We start from the raw sequence: 19457 nt of genomic DNA, 5'->3' as shown, positions 1-19457 counted from the left end.
GATAATCAGCTGTAAGCGTCGACAAAACTCGCCATTACGGTAAAGGTGGACTCTCTTTGCTTGGAGGAATGTGAGACTCATTGATTTGTTGTCAAATCCCTACGTGTGCATGAGTAGCATTGAGCAAACACTGGCAAAAACGGCATCAACGTCTGGCGAGACAGCGAAGCGCATGCACAAAGCAAAATACTCTGGACGACGTTTTATGTAGAATTGGACTTGTTGGACTCCAGTTTCAGTACAAGTGATCTGGAGATCAAAAACAAAAGTGACGCACCGGCATCAGCTGATCGTGCTGCTGAACATGTTTGTGTACCTGATGCACCTACGGCAACATTCACCTGGAAGGAGCACCACTTACGATGACAAAGGGTACAAAACCAGATTGTGCCACACTGTGACTGCCCCCGCCGCAACACACAGCTGCTGCCACCACAGATGGCAAACTCGCAACGAGAGTGGCCACAGAACCAACAACAGGCGTTTTATGGCCATTTATGTGAGAAACTGTTGCTGTGTGTGCTTTTCAGAAAATAATCAGCCCTAAAAGAGTTCATTCTCCTTGAGTTGTGTCTAAAACGTGATTGGAGTCCACCTGTGATAAACTGAACTGATGGGACATCGTTTAGAATGGCAGACATGTACCTGTGTAGAGAAGGTCCCATAATTCACACTGCATGTTAGGACAAAAACCAAGCCATGAAGTCCAAGGAACTCTCTGCAGACCTCCACAGTAAGACTCAGTTCAGGCCATGAGGATAAAGCCAGTTCTAAAGGCCGGAGTGTTCCCAGGAGCACAGCGACCTCAATAATTGTGGCATGGAAGAAGTTTGGATTCATCGGGACTCTTCCTAGAGTTTGTCATGCAGAAAAACAGATTAACTGGGCAAGAAGGGCTTTGGTCAAGGAGGTAACCAAGAGCTGAATGGTCACTCTAACGGAACTGCTCTGCTAAGATGGGAGAGCCCGACGAACATCTCAACAACACTCCATCAGTCAGGCTTCTGCCAGGAAGAATGGGATAAGCTGTCCAAATCCAGGTGTGCAAAGCTTGGAGCAATTAACACGAGACAAGTCAGAGCTGGAATTGCTGCCCAAGTACTGAACAAGGTCCGAGATGTCATCTTTTGATTTTTAATGAATCTGCCAACCTTTCTAGAAAAAAGGTTTTCACTTTGTCATTATGGGTTATTGAGTGGTGACTGATGGGCAAAAATGCCAGATTTATCCATTTAGAAATAAATCTACAACACAATGAAGTGTGAGAAAAGTGAAGGCTTCTGAACACTCTCTCCATCCACTGTAAGCTCCGCCATAAGTAAGCAGCTTGATCGGCAGCGGGCCGTTTAGTTGAGTGGTAGACCCCACTGCTTCAATTCCCAGCGCCTTGAATACACATGTAAGCCATGCCACCTCAGGGCAGAGGGTCCTATAGGTGAGATGGCATGAGCCTCACAATTGTCCGATAGCAGCAGATTTCCACACCTTCCTTATTATGCCTTTTCCAAATCCATGAGGTACTTACTGTACTGCACCATTATTAAGGGTGATGAGGCAGAAGGTCAGCATGCTGTACACATGTGCCTGGGCTTCAAACTTTAGTTTAAATTCTACAAGTTTTGTAATTGAATGTACAGTAACATTGCTTCAGAAAGTGCACTCTTAAGCTTGAAGCGTTTTTCTATAAAGTAATTTCGAGAGCATCATGCAGTCTGCCAATTTCCCATGAACAGACGTTATTCAGTGTAAGCTCTGGGTAATGAAGTTATGAATGTCGGCAGGGACAGAACTCGCTCATAATCCGAGACCAGCTTGTATTGCGTTTGATTCACTAACTGTGCATGAAGCATCTCACTCTCTCTTTACTTTACTTTTAGAAAGCCACCAAACTCTCACCTTCAGCGCCCCACAAAGCTCCACTGTGTCTGCGTCGTCTACCACTGCTATTCGGAAGTTGGGGGTTTGCAGCAGTTCTTTGAACAAAAGACCGTTTTCTTTGTTTCTGCTACCTAGAAAATAACATTAAAATGAATTTACTTTTTAGTCTTACTTACAAAGAACATGTAACAACATACTTGGCATAAATAATTGTGTTTTCTTACATCCTATTAAACTCAGCAACCTCTCTAATCTACAGTGCTGAAAGATTAATGGCCCAAGTCCTCTACAAGATGAGCAAAGCCCATTTTTCAAATAGCAAATGAAGAAAAAAAAAAATACAAACTGTTTTTAATCAAAGACCCCTTGAATGAAAAAGGCTTGGCCTTGCATTATCACTTTTATACCTGACGTCTGAAATTTTAATGAAGCACTTAGGCAGTCTGAGCTGCAGTGAAGTAATCTTTAAAAAGCAAAGTTAAGGAAGGGCGCTGGAGTTTGCTGCTGCAGTAGACGATTTTATATTTACAGGAGACGGGCGCCTTTAATTTATACAAGATTAACATCTGAACATGGTGCTCAGTTCCTCAGACTGCTAGTTAAATTACGAGGGGACACATGCTGTCTGTTGTGTCATTCGGTTCCTTTGTACTGACAGCCAATCAAAGGCAGGCATACACTATAATTTGATTGGCTCAAGTAAGACTGCGTGGCGAGACCACTGAGTGAGACTTGCACTTTAACTGCGATCTGACACTGGAAAAGAAGAATGATGCGATAAGCCCACCATCGATACTCCCTTCATTAGCCTGTGTATCTTATGACTCGCGTTACTTCTGCTGATCTGTTAAAAGTAAAAACACGCAATGCTATCCAGATTTTGGAGCTGCTGCCCTGTTTTCCACAGTATGTCTTCTTTAAAGCTGTAATCATCTTATTTCTTAGAAGGCAAAATCATATAGTGAATGGATCTCCTGCCACAGCTCAACCAGTCTGTCCTGCTTCTCACGTGTACTTCCTGCAGCCACTGCCAGAGGGCACAGCATCACCAAAACGGCACAAAATACCACCTGATGAAGACTCCTAATTGTTGACCTGACAAGGAGACGAGAGGGCCTGAATTTTGAGTAAACAACATTCATCCAAGGATGCATCCTGCCTTGTAGTGACAGTATACGGTGGCGATGGTAGCATAATGTTTACTTAGCGTGCATCAGGCCTCTTAATACCAGCTGAACATCACTTGAATGCCACAGCTTACCTACACATCGCTGCTGACCACATGCGTCTCTTCATCCCTGCCTTTTTAAATGGATACGTGTCTAAGAAGGCAGCTGCTTCCACAAAACTTACAGTGAAAGTGGGCCCATGTCAATATGGACACCATACCCCAAAACTGTGCATGAAGCCCTGGAGCCAGTGACTCGTGAGGTACCAATGCAAGTCCAGGGCAGTGTGCCTGAAGTCCACCACACCATTGGGTTCAGGCAGAGACACTAACTACCTAATATGTGTCCCTCTGGTCCTCAGTATGACAGACAAGGGGCCAGAGTGGCCTGCCGCTATACTGAATGTATGGAACCCAAGGATGCAGAGCCACTTGACACCACTAGGAGGAGTTCCAGCAGGATGACCCAAAGATCTCCCCTTTCTCATTAAGGGGTGGTGTGATGCCACCAGAAGACATAAAAGACCCTCCTGACCACATGCCAGCTGAACTCCTAAGTCAGGTGGAGAGGAATTCAACTGGAAGGATTTGCCAGGGGGAGACGGGAAGATTTTGTTTCTCTCGTTGTTTTTGTGCTTTCTGCCTCTGAAGCCCTGTACCCTTCTATATTGTTACCTTTTGGTTGTAATAATTATTTTTGTCATACTTTTGATTTCCTTTGTGTTAGAGGGGGGCCTTAAAGTGACTATACACAAACATATTATATCCACACGTATAAGATACCTATACAGTTAGGCTCACAAGTATTTGGACATTGACGTAAGTGTTGTAATTGTCACTCTGTATGCCACCACAGCGGATTTGAAATGAAGTAATCAAGATGTGACAGAAGCATTGACTGTCCGCTCTAATTGAGGAGCTTTAGCATACTTATTGCATTAACTTTTCAGAAATGACAGCCATTTTCCACCGAGACCGTCCGTTTTCAGAGGCTCAAAAGTAACTGGACATGTGACTGACCAGCGGTGTCATGGCCAGGTGTGGCCCGCTCCCTTGTTATTCCATGACAAATGAAGTAGATAGAAGGTCTGCAGTCGATTCAAAGCAATGAATTTGCATTTGGGGGCTGTTCACTGGAACTCAACATGAGGTCCACAGAAGTGTCACTGCAAGTGAAGGAGGCCATCATTAGGCAGAGGGACAGCTAAAACTTTAGGGACTTTCTTCTTAAAAAGAAGGATTGCACTGGTGATCTGAGCAACACCAGGAGGCCTGGGAGACCACGAAAGACGACTAAAGTGGATGATCACAGAATGCTTTCCCTGGTGAAGAAAAAACCCGAGAGACGCCATCATGGATGTAAACAGAGGGTGACCTTGAGATGCAAACTGCTGGGAACACTGAAGAACAGGACGGCCAGATAAGACTTTGCCACAACGCATCTTAAAAAGCCTGCCTAGTTCCAGAATAAGGTTCTTTGGACAACCCAGATCAACTTGGACCACAATGATGGGAAAAGAAAAGTATGGAGAAGGAAAGGGCCATCTTATGATCGGCAGCATAGCACACCACCTGCCAAACATGGTGGAGGAAGTGTTATGGCCTAGGCATGTATGGCTGCCAATGGAACGGGGTCACTGGTGCTTACTGATGATAAGACCGCTGACAGAAGTACCAGGATGGATTCTGAAGTGTACAGGGTGCTATACTGTCTGCTCAGGTTTAGCCAAATGCTGAAACACTGACTGGAAAGGCCTTTACAGTGCAAATGGAGAATGAGCCGGAACATCCCGCAAAAGCGAAACAAGAGCTTCTCAAGGTAAAGAAATGGGATATCCTTCAATGGCCAAGTCAACTGTCTGACCCAAAAGAGCCCGCTGATCGGTTACTGAAGACAAAGCTGAAGGCAGGAACACCAACGAAGAAGGGGCACCTGCAGAGGGCAGCACAAAGGCCTGGCAAAGGGAGGAAACTGGGCATTTGGTGATGTCCATGGGGTCAGTTTCACCCAACTATTAAAACTATACATGTCTACATATATAAACTCCAGCGTCTGTCTGTATGTCTGTATGTCTGTCTGCTTTCACAAGAAAACAGATTGCTTAACGGATTTAAATCGGGTTTTTCTCTATAATTTGCTGGAACATTCCGGTTGATTTTGTGACCTCCGTCATCATGCCAAGTATCACAGTTCACTTGCAGGAGTGATTTACTCACGCAAACCCAAGGCCGAGGAGAGGGGGAAGCGTGATGTCAGGAGTGGGGAGCTGGTCAGGGCCCTCCTCACTCACGTGCCAGCCTCCGTTTGAGTCGGTCTACCTGTCGCCATGTGTTAGAGCGCACCATGCCTCCGCTTAGCTAGCCATACCAGTTTGTTTATTGATTTTTAAAGTCCGTCCTGTTTCAGTGCTACGCGGGCAGAGCCGTGGGGGACGGCTAGTATATTTTATCTATATTATTTATGAGCCTCTGAAAATGGAGGGACTTTGTGACAAATGGCTGTAATTTCTCGTTGGTTAAACCCCTTGAATTAAAGCTGAAAGTCCTCACTTCTGTCACTTCTTGATGGCTCAATTTCAAATCCACTGTGGTGGTATACAGAGAGAACACGACATCAGCGTCCAAATACTTGTGGGGCTAACTGTATTTTACACACCCATAGCTGGACACACTTTATTCTACCTTGTTAACGTGGCAGTGCACATTATTTCCTACAATGTCAATTTATTTATATAGCACATTTCAACAACATAGGAATGCTGTGGCCAAAGTGCTTTATGATAATAGAATAAAAGAAAACATACAAATAAGAGAAATAACAGAAATAATAAATAGAAGTCAAGTTACATAATCACAATGAGTATTACTGAAGGTCACGGAATGCAAGTGAACAGAAATGAGTCTTTAATCTCGTTTTGAATTGTCGACGACTCCTTTATGTGACGAGGTAAAGAGCTCCACAGGTGAGGCTGCCAAAGCTCGGCCTGCCCCCTTAGTGTGACACTCGGTACGAGGGACAACAAGAGACACCTGACCAGAAGATCTAAGCACTCTGGATGGCTGGTGTAAAGCACACAATTCAGATAAACAGGCCGGAGCGAGCCCATGTAAAGATTTCAAAATGGACAAACACGTTTAACTGCAGTCCATTTGGTAAATCTGCACATTAAAGCCTTGATTCTACTGTATATCCAAACACACACCGAGTAAAGATTTTGGTAACTTTACACATTTCTATTCTGCAGTCTGTCAGGACATTTCTTCAAGAGGAACTAATTCGATCCTGTGGCAGGTTTTTATGATGTGTTCCCTGCTGGTTTTCTAGTCCCAGCTGACTGCCCAGTTTTGGTCAATGGAGTGAAGGCCTGCAGTCTTCATCCGTTTGGTGTGGGAGGTGAGCCGTGTGTGTGCGTGTGTGTGTGTGTGTGTGTGTGTGTGCGCCGGTAGACGTCAAAGGATCCTCAAACTCTGGATGACCTCTCCCAGCTCTAACGGCAGGTCTCTTTTCCAGCACAATCACATGCTTAGCTGCTGGCACACGTCTCAGTCCATCTCTGCACAGCCTTCAAAAAATAACCTGCAAGCATCCCCTTATCTTTCCAAGCAGTTCTGTCTTCACAAAAGAGTTCATGGTCTGCACTGAAATGTGTCACGCTGTTCTAGAAAACACAATACGTCCACATTGATTCAGCAGATTAGTAAAAGCCTTAACTTGATACAATTGTATTATCCAACTCGGAGGTTCACGCACAGCCAGCCAACTGGATATCCTTTCCTTCACAACAAGCCTGATGATACTGCATATTAAAACTACCATCCTCATGGGAACTGCCTGAACTGACCCAGCTTTATTATTTAGGTCTTCTGGAAAAATGTGGCCAGCATATTTATGAAAAGGTTGGTGCTGCTGGTTGACAAGAAGACATAAAACTTGGTAATGTAAAGTCAAAGATAAGCAGTCTGGTAGGCCAGCCATTGTAGCAGCTATCATGTAATTTGAGTGGTTCTGCTACCACCTGTCATTTGTAATGGAAATGGTGTCATTTTAAGACATCCACAGTTAGGATTACAAAGCTGTTGAATCATCTTAAACGATATTAGTAACTGACAATTTAATAAATAAATTCTCTGTTACTATCTAATGAACGTACATGAACAAAACATTTTGTCACACATGGGGCTCTCAGGAGCACCTTTTGGACTCTGCTGATGTATGTGATACCACTCCAGGCCGAAAGGGGGCGCTGTCGCTAATAGTATTGTCTCTTTATCTCTCTGCAGTACCAAGATGATGCCCAACGAGGGCACCTGAACTACTCCCACATCGTCCCAAAATGACCCACCCCTTCCAGTCAAACCCCTGTAAGAACTCAAGTCCCCAGAAGTCACTGCACACTGGGGAGATTCCAAAGGACTGGAAAATGACAAATATCATCCCATTACATAAAAAGGGTGACAGGGCAGATCGGACCAACTACAGGCCAGTAAGCTTAACGGGCATCACAGGAAAATGAATGGAAGGAATTATCAAAAATAAGATTGAGCAGCACATGGCAAGGACAGGCATTTTACTGAACAGTCAGCGTGGGCTCAGAAGAGGGAGGTCGTGTTTTACTAACAGGCTGGAATTCTATGAACAAGAACAAAAGGATACGACCAGAGAGGCTCAGATGATAATATTAATCAGGACTTTCAGAAAGCATTTGATAAGGTGCCACATGAGAGGGTGGGCATCAAACTAAAAGAAGTGGCAGTTCAGGGTGATGTTTGTAGAATTGGCTCAGACACAGGAGGCAGAGGGTGTTGGTGCGAGGAACCTCATCAGAACTGGCCGATGTTAAGAGTGGTGACCAGCAGGGGGCAGTGCTAGGGCCGCTGCTACTTTAATATATATAAATCATTTAGATAGGAATATAAGTAACAAGCTGGTCAAGTTGGCAGATGATACCAAGATGGGTGGATTAGCAGATAATTTGGAATCTGTTATATCATCACAGAAGGACTTGGACAGCAGACAGGCTTGGGCAGATTTGTGGACGAAGAAATTTAATGTCAGTAAATGTAAAGAATTACACATAGGAAGGAAAAATGTTAGATTTGAATACACAATGGGGGTCTGAAAATTGAGAGTCCACCTTATGAGGATTTAGGAGTCCTAGTGGACTCCAGCCAGTGTTCTGAAGCCATGAAGAAGACTAACAGAATGTCAGGTTATATAGCGCCTTGACGTGTGCAGTACAAGTCACAGGAGGTTCTGCTCAAGCTTTATAACACACTGGTGAGGCCTCATCTGGAGTCCTGGGTGCAGTTTGGGTCTCCATAAAGACATAGCAGCACAAGAGAAGGTCCAGAGAAGAGCAACTCGGCTGATTCAGGGCTACAGGGGATGAGTTATGAGGAAAGATTAAAAGAGCTGAGCCTTTACAGAGATGAAGAGGAGACCTGACTAAAATGTTTAAAATGATGAAGTGAATTAGTCCAGCGGATTGAGACGGTGACTTTAAAATGAGCTCATCAAAAACACGGGGACACAGTTGGAAACTTAAGCATAATTTCACACAAACATCAGGATGTTTTTCTTTGTTTTCACAAAGATCTACGGACACTTGGAATAAGTGACCAGATAGTGAGGTAGACAGTAAGACGTTCGGGACTTTCAAAACTCGACTTGATGTTTTTTTGGAAGAAATGAGTGGATAGGATTGGCGAGCTTTGTTGGGCAGAGTGGCTTGTTCTCGTCTCGAGTGTTTTAATGTTCTGAAAGAAGGCACCTCAGTTGCAATTGGAGTGCAGGAGCTCCCTGTCAATTTGGAGAAACTGACAATTTGTTTTTCTGTTGTGGCCCCGAGTGCCTATTTCTGTTCAGTTTTTTTTGGTGCTTAGCATTAGACAGGGTGGCTTAACTGGCCCCCAACTTTTCTTTGGGACGCCTCTGCTTCTTTACCTGTTCAAAATACACACTATATGGCCAAAAGTATATGGACACAACTCACAATGATGGAGATGAGGTGTTTCATCATTAAGAGGCAGCCATGCAACCTCCACTGGCAAACATTGGGTCATAATGAAGAGCTCAGGAACTTTAAACGTGGCACCATCATAGCACACCACCTTTGTCACAAGTCAGTGTGTCACTACATTATAGTGAAGTGGAAGGAGCAACAACAGCACAGCCATAAAGTGGGTAACATACAGTCTCACCTCGCTTATCAAGGCCTGTCTCCCATGACTTCTTACATTTAAGAATTATGGAGGCCACTGTGCTGTCAATGTCCTGGGGCCGCTAAGCACTGAAGTGCATACAAATCACCTACCGTCTATGGCATCACTCACAACTGAGTTCCACACTGCCGCTAGAAACAACACCAGCACAAGAACTGAGCATCAGGGGCTTCATCAAATGGGTTTTAATGGCTGGAAAGCTACACACAAGCCTACCTGCTCCGCTACACAATGCAACACGTGGGCTGCAGTGGTGTAACGCACCTTGGGGCAGTGGAGCGTTCTCTAGAGTGATGAATCACACTTCACTGGCGTGGATTTGGTGAATGCCAGAAGAAAGCTGCCTTTCAGACTCTTATAATGCCTACTGTAAAGTTTGGTGGAAAAGGAATAAAGACCGGGCTGGGCCTGTTGGATCCAGTGAAGGGTAAAGTTCAAGCTACACTGTTAGACGTTAAAGACATTTGAGGTAATTGTGTGTTTCCAGCTTTGTGAAGGTCCTGATCGGTTTATGACATGACTGTGCCCCTGCACACAAAACCAGGCCCATAAAGACATGGAGGCACTTGAGTGGTCTGCACAGAACCCTTCTGAACACCTTAGGGATGAACACTGACTGTGAGCCATGTCTTCTCATCCAGCATCAGCACCTGACCTCACAGCTGCTCTTTAAACAGAATGTGAACAAATTCTCACAGATCACTCCAAACCTTTGTGGAAAGAGAAGAGTGGAGGCTGTTGTGGGTTTGGGCGACTCCATAATGATGTCCGTGGCTTGGGAATGGAAAGTCCAACAAGCTCATACAAGTGTGCTGGTCAGGCGCCCTCAAATGTTTGGCCATTAAGTTTATCTGAAAACGTACTGGCGTCAAGTGAAATTTCAACTTTATCGTCACAGTCTCCACAGAATAATCAAAATAACACGGTGCCAACAAACAGAAGAAAAAGACACAGACAGAACACAACATCATACATGGAGTCTGGCTGCCATGCTCTGGACCTTTAGGTTTTTACAGCCTCTTCCTTGGCCTGTAAACATAATGGAGATATTGTTTGGGGAGTTTTAGAGGTCAGGGAAATAAATAGTCAGACTGTTTTTATACATTTTGGACATTTCTAGAGATGGCATTTGTGAAATCATTTTATTTATTATTATGGTCGCTGCCCTGGTTTGTGGTCTGTGATGCAGTATGCCAGGCTGTTGTTAGGCACAATGACCAGGAGCGTGTGATGCATAATGTCATTATTGGTGTGGTTTAAATATCAGTTTGTGGATAAACTGAAACAAATACTTGCATCTTGGCTTAGACTTTGTAAAATGTTCTGCTTACCGACTCTCATTACATCTGTGGTTTGGGCTCATGTTCTGGCCGCGATTTATTTGATGACTCGCCTTGAGGGAGATCTTTTTTGTAATACTTGAGCTCTTTGGACTGTTGGGCTCCAGTGGTCTCCTAACTGTCTTAAAAAAGTTGTTCTAAGATGCAGCTGTGCAGCTCTTGTCTGCAATTAATGCCAGAAGATATCACATAACCAAGGCTGAAACTACCTTGGCATTCCATATACGGTACGAGCTTACGTGATTTCTATGTGCTTATCAGGTATACGAGGTTAATAAAACATTTGTGTAATCGTGAGAAGAAATTCAGCAGAGCTGCTTTTACTGCATTGACTACGTATGTTGAGGCTCTGCGCTCTTATGATGTCTCCTCGTTAGCACATTGCTGGAGTGTGAAGAGCCTTTGTGCACGAGAGCGGCACTGGACCACCTGCCATTTACGACCCTGGCTTGTTATTAGCATTAAGATCCAACTTCTAATTCAATTGTACGTTAAACTGCTGTCACCTTGTGCAGTCAGTACAGTGGCACACAACACACACACAACACACACACACACTAAGGGGTGGGCAAAAGTAGGCTCACAGTACGCCAAACACGGAGCTTATTCTGGGACTAATATTTATTTATTAATTATTGTATTATTTATTTGTCTTCTTATTGTTGTTACTATTATTTCATATCCTTAATTACAATTTATCTTTTAGGTCATTTGAAAACTTATGAGATTGTACCCAAGTGCACTGTGCCATTCTTTTGAGGCAATAAAGCTGTTGTAATAAATCATAACCTGCATATATATATATATATATACATATATACAGTGGTGTGAAAAACTATTTGCCCCCTTCCTGATTTCTTATTCTTTTGCATGTTTGTCACACAAAGTGTTTCTGATCATCAAACACATTTAACCATTAGTCAAATATAACACAAGTAAACACAAAATGCAGTTTTTAAATGATGGTTTTATTATTTAGGGAGAAAAAATCCAAACCTACATGGCCCTGTGTGAAAAAGTAATTGCCCCCTGAACCTAATAACTGGTTGGGCCACCCTTAGCAGCAATAACTGCAATCAAGCGTTTGCGATAACTTGCAATGAGTCTTTTACGCTCTGGAGGAATTTTGGCCCACTCATCTTTGCAGAATTGTTGTAATTCAGCTTTATTTGAGGGTTTTCTAGCATGAAGCGCCTTTTTAAGGTCATGCCATAGCATCTCAATTGGATTCAGGTCAGGACTTTGACTAGGCCACTCCAAAGTCTTCATTTTGTTTTTCTTCAGCCATTCAGAGGTGGATTTGCTGGTGTGTTTTGGGTCATTGTCCTGTTGCAGCACCCAAGATCGCTTCAGCTTGAGTTGACGAACAGATGGCCGGACATTCTCCTTCAGGATTTTTTGGTAGACAGTAGAATTCATGGTTCCATCTATCACAGCAAGCCTTCCAGGTCCTGAAGCAGCAAAACAACCCCAGACCATCACACTACCACCACCATATTTTACTGTTGGTATGATGTTCTTTTTCTGAAATGCTGTGTTCCTTTTACGCCAGATGTAACGGGACATTTGCCTTCCAAAAAGTTCAACTTTTGTCTCATCAGTCCACAAGGTATTCTCCCAAAAGTCTTGGCAATCATTGAGATGTTTCGTAGCAAAATTGAGACGAGCCCTAATGTTCTTTTGCTTAACAGTGGTTTGCGTCTTGGAAATCTGCCATGCAGGCCGTTTTTGCCCAGTCTCTTTCTTATGGTGGAGTCATGAACACTGACCTTAATTGAGGCAAGTGAGGCCTGCAGTTCTTTAGATGGTGTCCTGGGGTCTTTTGTGACCTCTCGGATGAGTCGCCTCTGCGCTCTTGGGGTAATTTGGTCGGCCGGCCACTCCTGGGAAGGTTCACCACTGTTCCATGTTTTTGCCATTTGTGGATAATGGCTCTCACTGTGGTTCGCTGGAGTCCCAAAGCTTTAGAAATGGCTTTATAACCTTTACCAGACTGATAGATCTCAATGACTTCTGTTCTCATTTGTTCCTGAATTTCTTTGGATCTTGGCATGATGTCTAGCTTTTGAGGTGCTTTTGGTCGACTTCTCTGTGTCAGGCAGCTCCTATTGAAGTGATTTCTTGATTCAAACAGGGGTGGCAGGAATCAGGAAATTGAACTCAGGTGTGATACACCACAGTGAGGTGATTTTTGAACAAGGGGGCAATTACTTTTTCACACAGGGCCATGGAGGTTTGGATTTTTTTTTCTCCCTAAATAATAAAAACCATCATTTAAAACTGCATTTTGTGTTTACTTGTGTTATATTTGACTAATGGTTAAATGTTTGATGATCAGAAACATTTTGTGTGACAAACATGCAAAAGAAGAAGAAATCAGGAAGGGGGCAAATAGTTTTTCACACCACTGTGTATATTATATTATATATATATATATATATATATATATATATATACACACACACACACACACTTGATACACAAGAAATAATTATTCAGAAGTCAATATTAAGTGGCTATTTAAAGAAGGTTATGCATTAGCCACATGCATGGACTCGCCTACACCTTTTAATGTACAGAGGCAATTTACACTGAAAGCATCCTCTCTTGTGGACTAATAATTTATGACCCAAATACATTTGTACTATTTTTTTTTTTTTACCACTAATTTTAAACTTTAATGTGCCTGTTTTGTTGTCCAAGGATTGTTGGTGCCGTTAGGTAAAATGGTCAGCCAAGTTTTATAATTTAATTGTAAATGAAAGGTAAGAGATTGTACAGATTTGTACGAGATCAACGCTTTTGGGCAGAGCCATCAATCACCGATACAGCTGGCTAATCACGTGTGAAATGTCACATGTCCTGGAATGTCACATGTTGATTTCAACATACTGTAACTAATGGCCTGTCCGAAGGACAGAGAGAAATAACAACATAGGACGCGATGTCAGAGATGAAGACGTCAGAAAATGAGAGAGCGATCATTTCATCTGGACGTATTGCCAGGTGTAGATGTGGCCCTGAGGTGACACCATGAGCTATAAATCCTGAAATGTGCACGTCAAGTCATAAGTTAATTCTCCAATAGCAGCTGATTACAGAAAGCTGGGGGAGAAGAAAACAGAAGCAAATTGCATGAAAACAAGTGCATAATACTCAGGTCCAAGAAGATGAGGTTTCTCTTTTCCATTTTTTAATTTTATTATTTTTCAGTGAGCGTTTAGTGTAGCTGTGTATTTGAGTATGTGCTACTGTCAGGCCAACGCTCCTCCCCAGCTCATCTTTAAAGTGCTTCTATTTATGTACATTGTTGTATTCTTCATGATCATTCATAACATTGTTGTCTTCATTTATTATTTGTCTAATTATGCATTACCTGTTAATTGTATTCTATTTGCTTCTTATTTAGCACCTGTGTGTGTTTTTTGGCCCTCTCACGTTCTTTGTATTTTGTAGGTGGATCCCCAAGAGGCGGGGCCACCTGTCCATCACCATTAAGCGACGCCCCTGGTCTGGTGTGGTTCATTTTGAACTTACTCTGGTGGATTTAGGTGGTTCTTGTGACTATCATAATATTCTTTGTATTTTTACTCTAATTCTCGGCTTCTTGCTAACATTTCTTAGATTATTCTTGAGGGTTTCGATTTGGACCCTGTTTACCTTATATCATCTCTTTAGGCAAGTCCTTTTGATTATTTCTTGCTCCTGTGTTCTTTTTTTTTTTTGTGGTATATTCCTTCTTCTGTCAATAAATCCTGCCTTTATAACAGACTGTTTGGAGCCTCAGTCTATACAAGCCAGGGGTTGACAGTGATCCCCCTCCATTGTGGGGCACTTTGACAGAGTTTTTGTACTTGACAGAATATATTTTCTGAATTTTGAAAGTGAAGCACATTTTGGCCAGAAGTCATCCAAAGTCCGCCACTCAAGTAAAAGCAAGTAAGACTTTTGTGTGTACCTTCACTGGGCAGGCTGATGGGATTTTGGCCTGCTTCTCTGTGTTTTTGAAGGCGTTACATCATTTTCGGCACCTTGAAAGATTAAACCATACAAGTATGTATTTCCATAGAGTTGATATATGTAACTATTCCTTATCCACCGTGTGTTGAGCCAAGGGTGGGTAGCTGTGGGTCAATGCCTAGCCCTATATAAACTGGGAGGAAGCTCAGTGCTGGCGCCGTGACTTTAGTTTAAACTTCTGTTCTTCATCTCCCTCTCTCTTTAAAGTTTTTGGATTCCTGGATTTTCTGAGTATTATTGGATTCTCTCTGGAGTTCATGGAGCTCGTGCTTTAATTTAAGGAACTTTTCTTTTGATTTTGTATTTGCCAATTCTATCAAACTCCTCAGACTTTGTTCCCAGTGCACCCAGGATTGTCTGCATTGGGCAGGTTCAGTGATGGATGGATGGATGGATTTTCCAACCACCTTTTGAGGTGACCCCCAAGTCTGTACCCCTGAGTGCACAACTTGCAGTACTCGGGCAGGCAGCTGTAACATTGGTGCATTAGGACTTTAAACCTTATTATTAATATGATTCCAGCTACCCACAATTCATGTGTCTTATTGATTTCCAAGACAATGTTTGGTTATTCTGTGATTGCCACCTATACTGTAGCTATCCAGTTCCCAAATGAGTCTAAAATGCCTTTTCCTACATAGTTGCTGCTCAAGTAGTATGGCTCTTTACGCAGGCACTAAATCAGGTCTGCCACTAATGATTATGAGTACGCTGCATTTGCTTCCTTCTGCTGTACACGACACGGGTCTAAACTCAAGGTGCAGCACAATTACTATCAAATATTTAACCACCCTTTAATGCCATTAAGGCAATAGGCTTTGCTATATTTTCTTCACAAATAAATAATAAATGTGACCAGTCAGTAAAAATGACCCTCAAGAGCTCAGAGTTTCTGGTTATCCTGCTGTCTCCTAACTATTCGAGTCGTGGGATTTTAAAAGCCCTGAAGAAAGAGCAACACACACACACACACACACACACACAGCACTACTGTGAGAAAGTCAGGACATTTTTCTTACAGTCAATTATATTCCTAATGAAATGCCTTAAATGTAAGAAAGCACTTTAGACAAGAGAGTTACGGTCCAGAATGAGTAAGGCTGCCCTGAATCGGAAGTTTTACCGATTGTTGTTTCACAGAATTTCTCTGCTGCTACTTCATTTGCAATGTTGGCCCCCATCAGCACGCTGACATCGATTCCCATTTTCTCACGGATGATATCGGAAATCAACTTGAGTCCCTCTGGGCCTTCATCTATTCCCTGTGGTGAACAGAAGAGCATTTTTATTTTATTAATTGCCACAAAGCAGCACACTTATCAAACTGTGTTAGGAAAGCAACAGCAATTGTTTTAGCTAATTAAACATGCAAAACAAAAGTACAGCTTAAGCATAATCATTACATTTGCCATCCCAGCAGGGTGATTGTAAACACCACACAAAATCACAAGAATGGAATTTGCTTAATTTAAAAGAAGCCAACATTGATTCATTTGAACACGACAAAAGGCCGAGCCCAAGGAAGCTTGTGGTGTGTTTATGGCTGATTACAACATTCAAAGTTTTCTTTTGCGTGATAAGTGGAGCAAAGACAAAAGAGCGAAAAGGAAACAACAGTTGTGTGTTTGGCCTGAGTAGTCAGTTAATCTTCTGCAAGTTTGTCCCCATTGTCTACACTGATGAATATGAACTAAACGTTCAAGAACTGCCAACAATGACCTCACTAGTTAGTTGTCTCTGACTGTCTGCTCAATGCCCCGAAGTCAATGTCATGAAACAACTGAATTGTGGCCTTACTAAATGATGAACATGACAAGCACTTTACATCAGGCTGAACACAAATAAAAGGAAATAAACAGGAAGGGGGACCGGGATTACCGGTGAATTAGAGATAACACCAGACAGATGTCAGCCCAAAAGACGCCCTAGCAGAGCGTTTACTAGGAGTACTAACTCGTGCAGCTCCATCAGGGTCGATGGCCTGTTATGGCAACATGAGAGTCAACTACTTCTGGAATTACAGGAAATGGAGGGGCCCTGTAGAACACTGGCTAGTGGAGCAGACGTTCCCATAAAGACAGGCGGCGGCTGGGAGTTCCTATATTGGGTATTTGGCTCCCTGATACTCACTGACCCTGAGAAGTGGATTCAGGGACCACTTCAAGATTTCTAAGAGGACACCCCTAGGAGCTTATTAATGATCCTGTATGCCATCTCCAGGATATCATCAGAAGTCGGGCACGGCCAGGGCTGAAAAGACCCTTCCTAGCCAGACGCGTTTTAACTTGGAATTAGGGAGTAGAGGAGGACGACGGCCCTTTTTTATATGCAATGGGTTCTAACTTAGTAGTAGGTCGACCCAGAAGGACGGCTCGGGTTTTGCTTTACCCTCTTGATATGCCACTTTGCTCTAAACCGTGATTGCCTAGTAGAATACGACTATTTGTACTCATTAAAAGTGTGTTTCTACCTTAATACCTTCACTGGGCTTTGACTTAACCGAAACAATAAGGTCATGTCACGTGCAGAAACTTTCAGACGACTCTGCACTTATGGGGTGTTTTGATAAAGGGGAGGAGGCAGAGAAGGGGATTCTGGGAGATAACTTTGAGAACTGACTGCAGCTTAACATCAGCAAAACCAAGAACTGTAATGGACTGTCACCGCTCCAAAGAGTCTCTGTGCCTGGTCACTAATTAAGGAGTGGATGTGGAGGTGCAGGTGGGACGCTCCCACAAGTACTTGGGGGTCCACATTAGTGACAGATTAGACTGGTCACGTAACACAGAGGAACTATAGGAGGGCAGGCAGAGAAGGCTCTGCTTCCTCAGGAGACATCTCTATAGCACATCTTCTACAACTCTGTGATGGCTGGTGCCATCACTTCAAGAGAGGCCCACTGAAGCATCAAGGGAATGAAAAGAGCAGGCTCGGTTATGGGACACACTGGAGGTAGTAAACGAATGAAGACAAAACTGAGTGTCATTATGAACAACACTGCACATCTTCTCTCTGACACATCAACATTGAGGAGTTTCAGCCAATGAATTACTCAGCAGAAGTGGGTCAAGAAACACAACTGGGGGTCCTTTATGCCAACAGCAATAGACCAGTATAGCTCCTCACTGGGACTGGGCCTGCCGAGCCACAAGTTTTCTTTCTTTTTGGTCATTCTGGTGTCTGTTCAGACCATTGAGTGTGAGTGTGTGTATACTGTACGTATGTATCAATTTATTTATGTAGATATTTAATGAAAGAGCTTCTGTAAAAAGCCAAATTTCCCCCTAGGGAAAAAAAAGTTCTCCCTCTCTGTCTATCTATTATATAGTGCCTTTCATCTATCGATCTAGATTCACAGATGCACAATGCAGCCTGTTTAATCGTGTAGCTGGTGTTTTAGTAAGGACTTGTTTGAAACAGTGATTTCCTAGTAGTATATAACTATTCCTGCTCTATCTTTATGTTAAACTCCACTGTACAAAGCCTGTGTTTCTAGGTTTTATTCATTACCTGTCACTCCACGGTTCACCATGCTATTCGGATTTCAGTAACAAAGCCCCTTTCTTGTGCACTTTGGAATCCATTGTATTTATTCCGGGGTTTCAGTGCCACCACAACAATTATAAAACTGCTTTCTCTTTCATGAGTGACTGTACTTGATATTCACTGACTTTCACTCACTAATTTGACTGCGCCTTCTGCCTAAACGGCTTTCTCAGACAAAAGCCTCTTTTCCCGAATATTGTAACTGAGCGGTCTTACAGGGTCTGGCAAACCAACCTGAAACTAAACAATCACAAAACACCACATCACCCTTACAAAGAGTGCTAGGGTCTTAGGTGTCTCTCGGTCTCCCTCGAGTTTTTAGGAGGGTCTCTTGTTCAATCGTCAGCCCCCTCTTATTCTAGACCTGCACCCCGATTTTACACATTAGACTTCTTTGTGCTGTTGCTGGCTCCGCATCGCCTCCTACTGCCCTGTGCATTCACAATTTTGTCCCAGTTTGAGTTCGTTTTCTGGCTGCTTGTACATTTTTAACCATACAAAGTTGTAAGGCAAAAAAAAGGCCGAAAGAAAAATAGAGGAGTAATATTCATGTTTTTAAATCACACGATCACAAGCTTCCTTAAGAGACAGACTGCAAAAAAATGGCCACTTGATTTTCATGGATTTGTTTCTTATATCGAAGATAAGCCAACTTGCAATCAGTACCTGGTAACCTGTGTAAGGTACTTCAGCTTTCAAGGTACATCTGAAACCAATAAGAAGACTGGAATATTAAAAAGAGAAAGTTGTGCACAGCGCATACACTTCTAGACATTGTTGAATTGGACATCTTCATGGTAAGGGTTTTGAAATCACAAGGATTCACAACTGCTTTTATCTTCTTCTACAACTGGAGGGCTGGTGGGTCACTGGGGGGACTGAAACACCTTAAGTCACACTTACCACAGGGTCACCACAGCAACAAACCAGTAACCAGTAATTACTACCTCTGTTACTCTTGCTGGCTGACCATTTTCCCCAATTAGCTACTCCTCCATTCTTTTATTTGGACAGCACAGTCCCAATTGATCTCGCACGTTATTTCACATCCACTTCAAATCAAAGCCCTGGGCAGCTGGTCGACTTGCACACTAATGTCACCTTTGGCACTTTGGATTGGTACGTGAAATGTACTCTTTATTTCATTCACTTATTAGTTTCTTTATCACTGCCCGGCTGATGGATTAAAGCAGTGCATTTGTGTTTGACGCCCCAGTATCATCGGCCTGTGTGTAGCTACATTTTAGAAGGGGAGCAGAGTAACAAAAGCCACGTTTACAGTT

The 19457-nt window shown here is 43.0% G+C and overlaps 1 protein-coding gene across 1 annotated transcript in view; it reads right to left on the bottom strand.

Moving 5' to 3' along the window:
• Positions 1–19457, bottom strand: part of gpd1l (glycerol-3-phosphate dehydrogenase 1 like) — a 92971-nt gene that overhangs the window by 20422 nt on the left and 53092 nt on the right. The window contains exons 4-5 of the mRNA XM_039737633.1: positions 15752–15890; positions 1897–2009 (exon numbers count right to left, since the gene is read on the bottom strand). Of these exons, the coding sequence (XP_039593567.1) occupies positions 1897–2009; positions 15752–15890 (252 nt within the window). The remainder of the gene's footprint in view (positions 1–1896; positions 2010–15751; positions 15891–19457) is intronic.

This window comes from Polypterus senegalus, chromosome 15 (genome assembly GCF_016835505.1).
Source record: "Polypterus senegalus isolate Bchr_013 chromosome 15, ASM1683550v1, whole genome shotgun sequence".
NCBI lineage: Eukaryota > Metazoa > Chordata > Cladistia > Polypteriformes > Polypteridae > Polypterus > Polypterus senegalus.
This window is presented reverse-complemented; position numbering and strand designations above follow the sequence as displayed.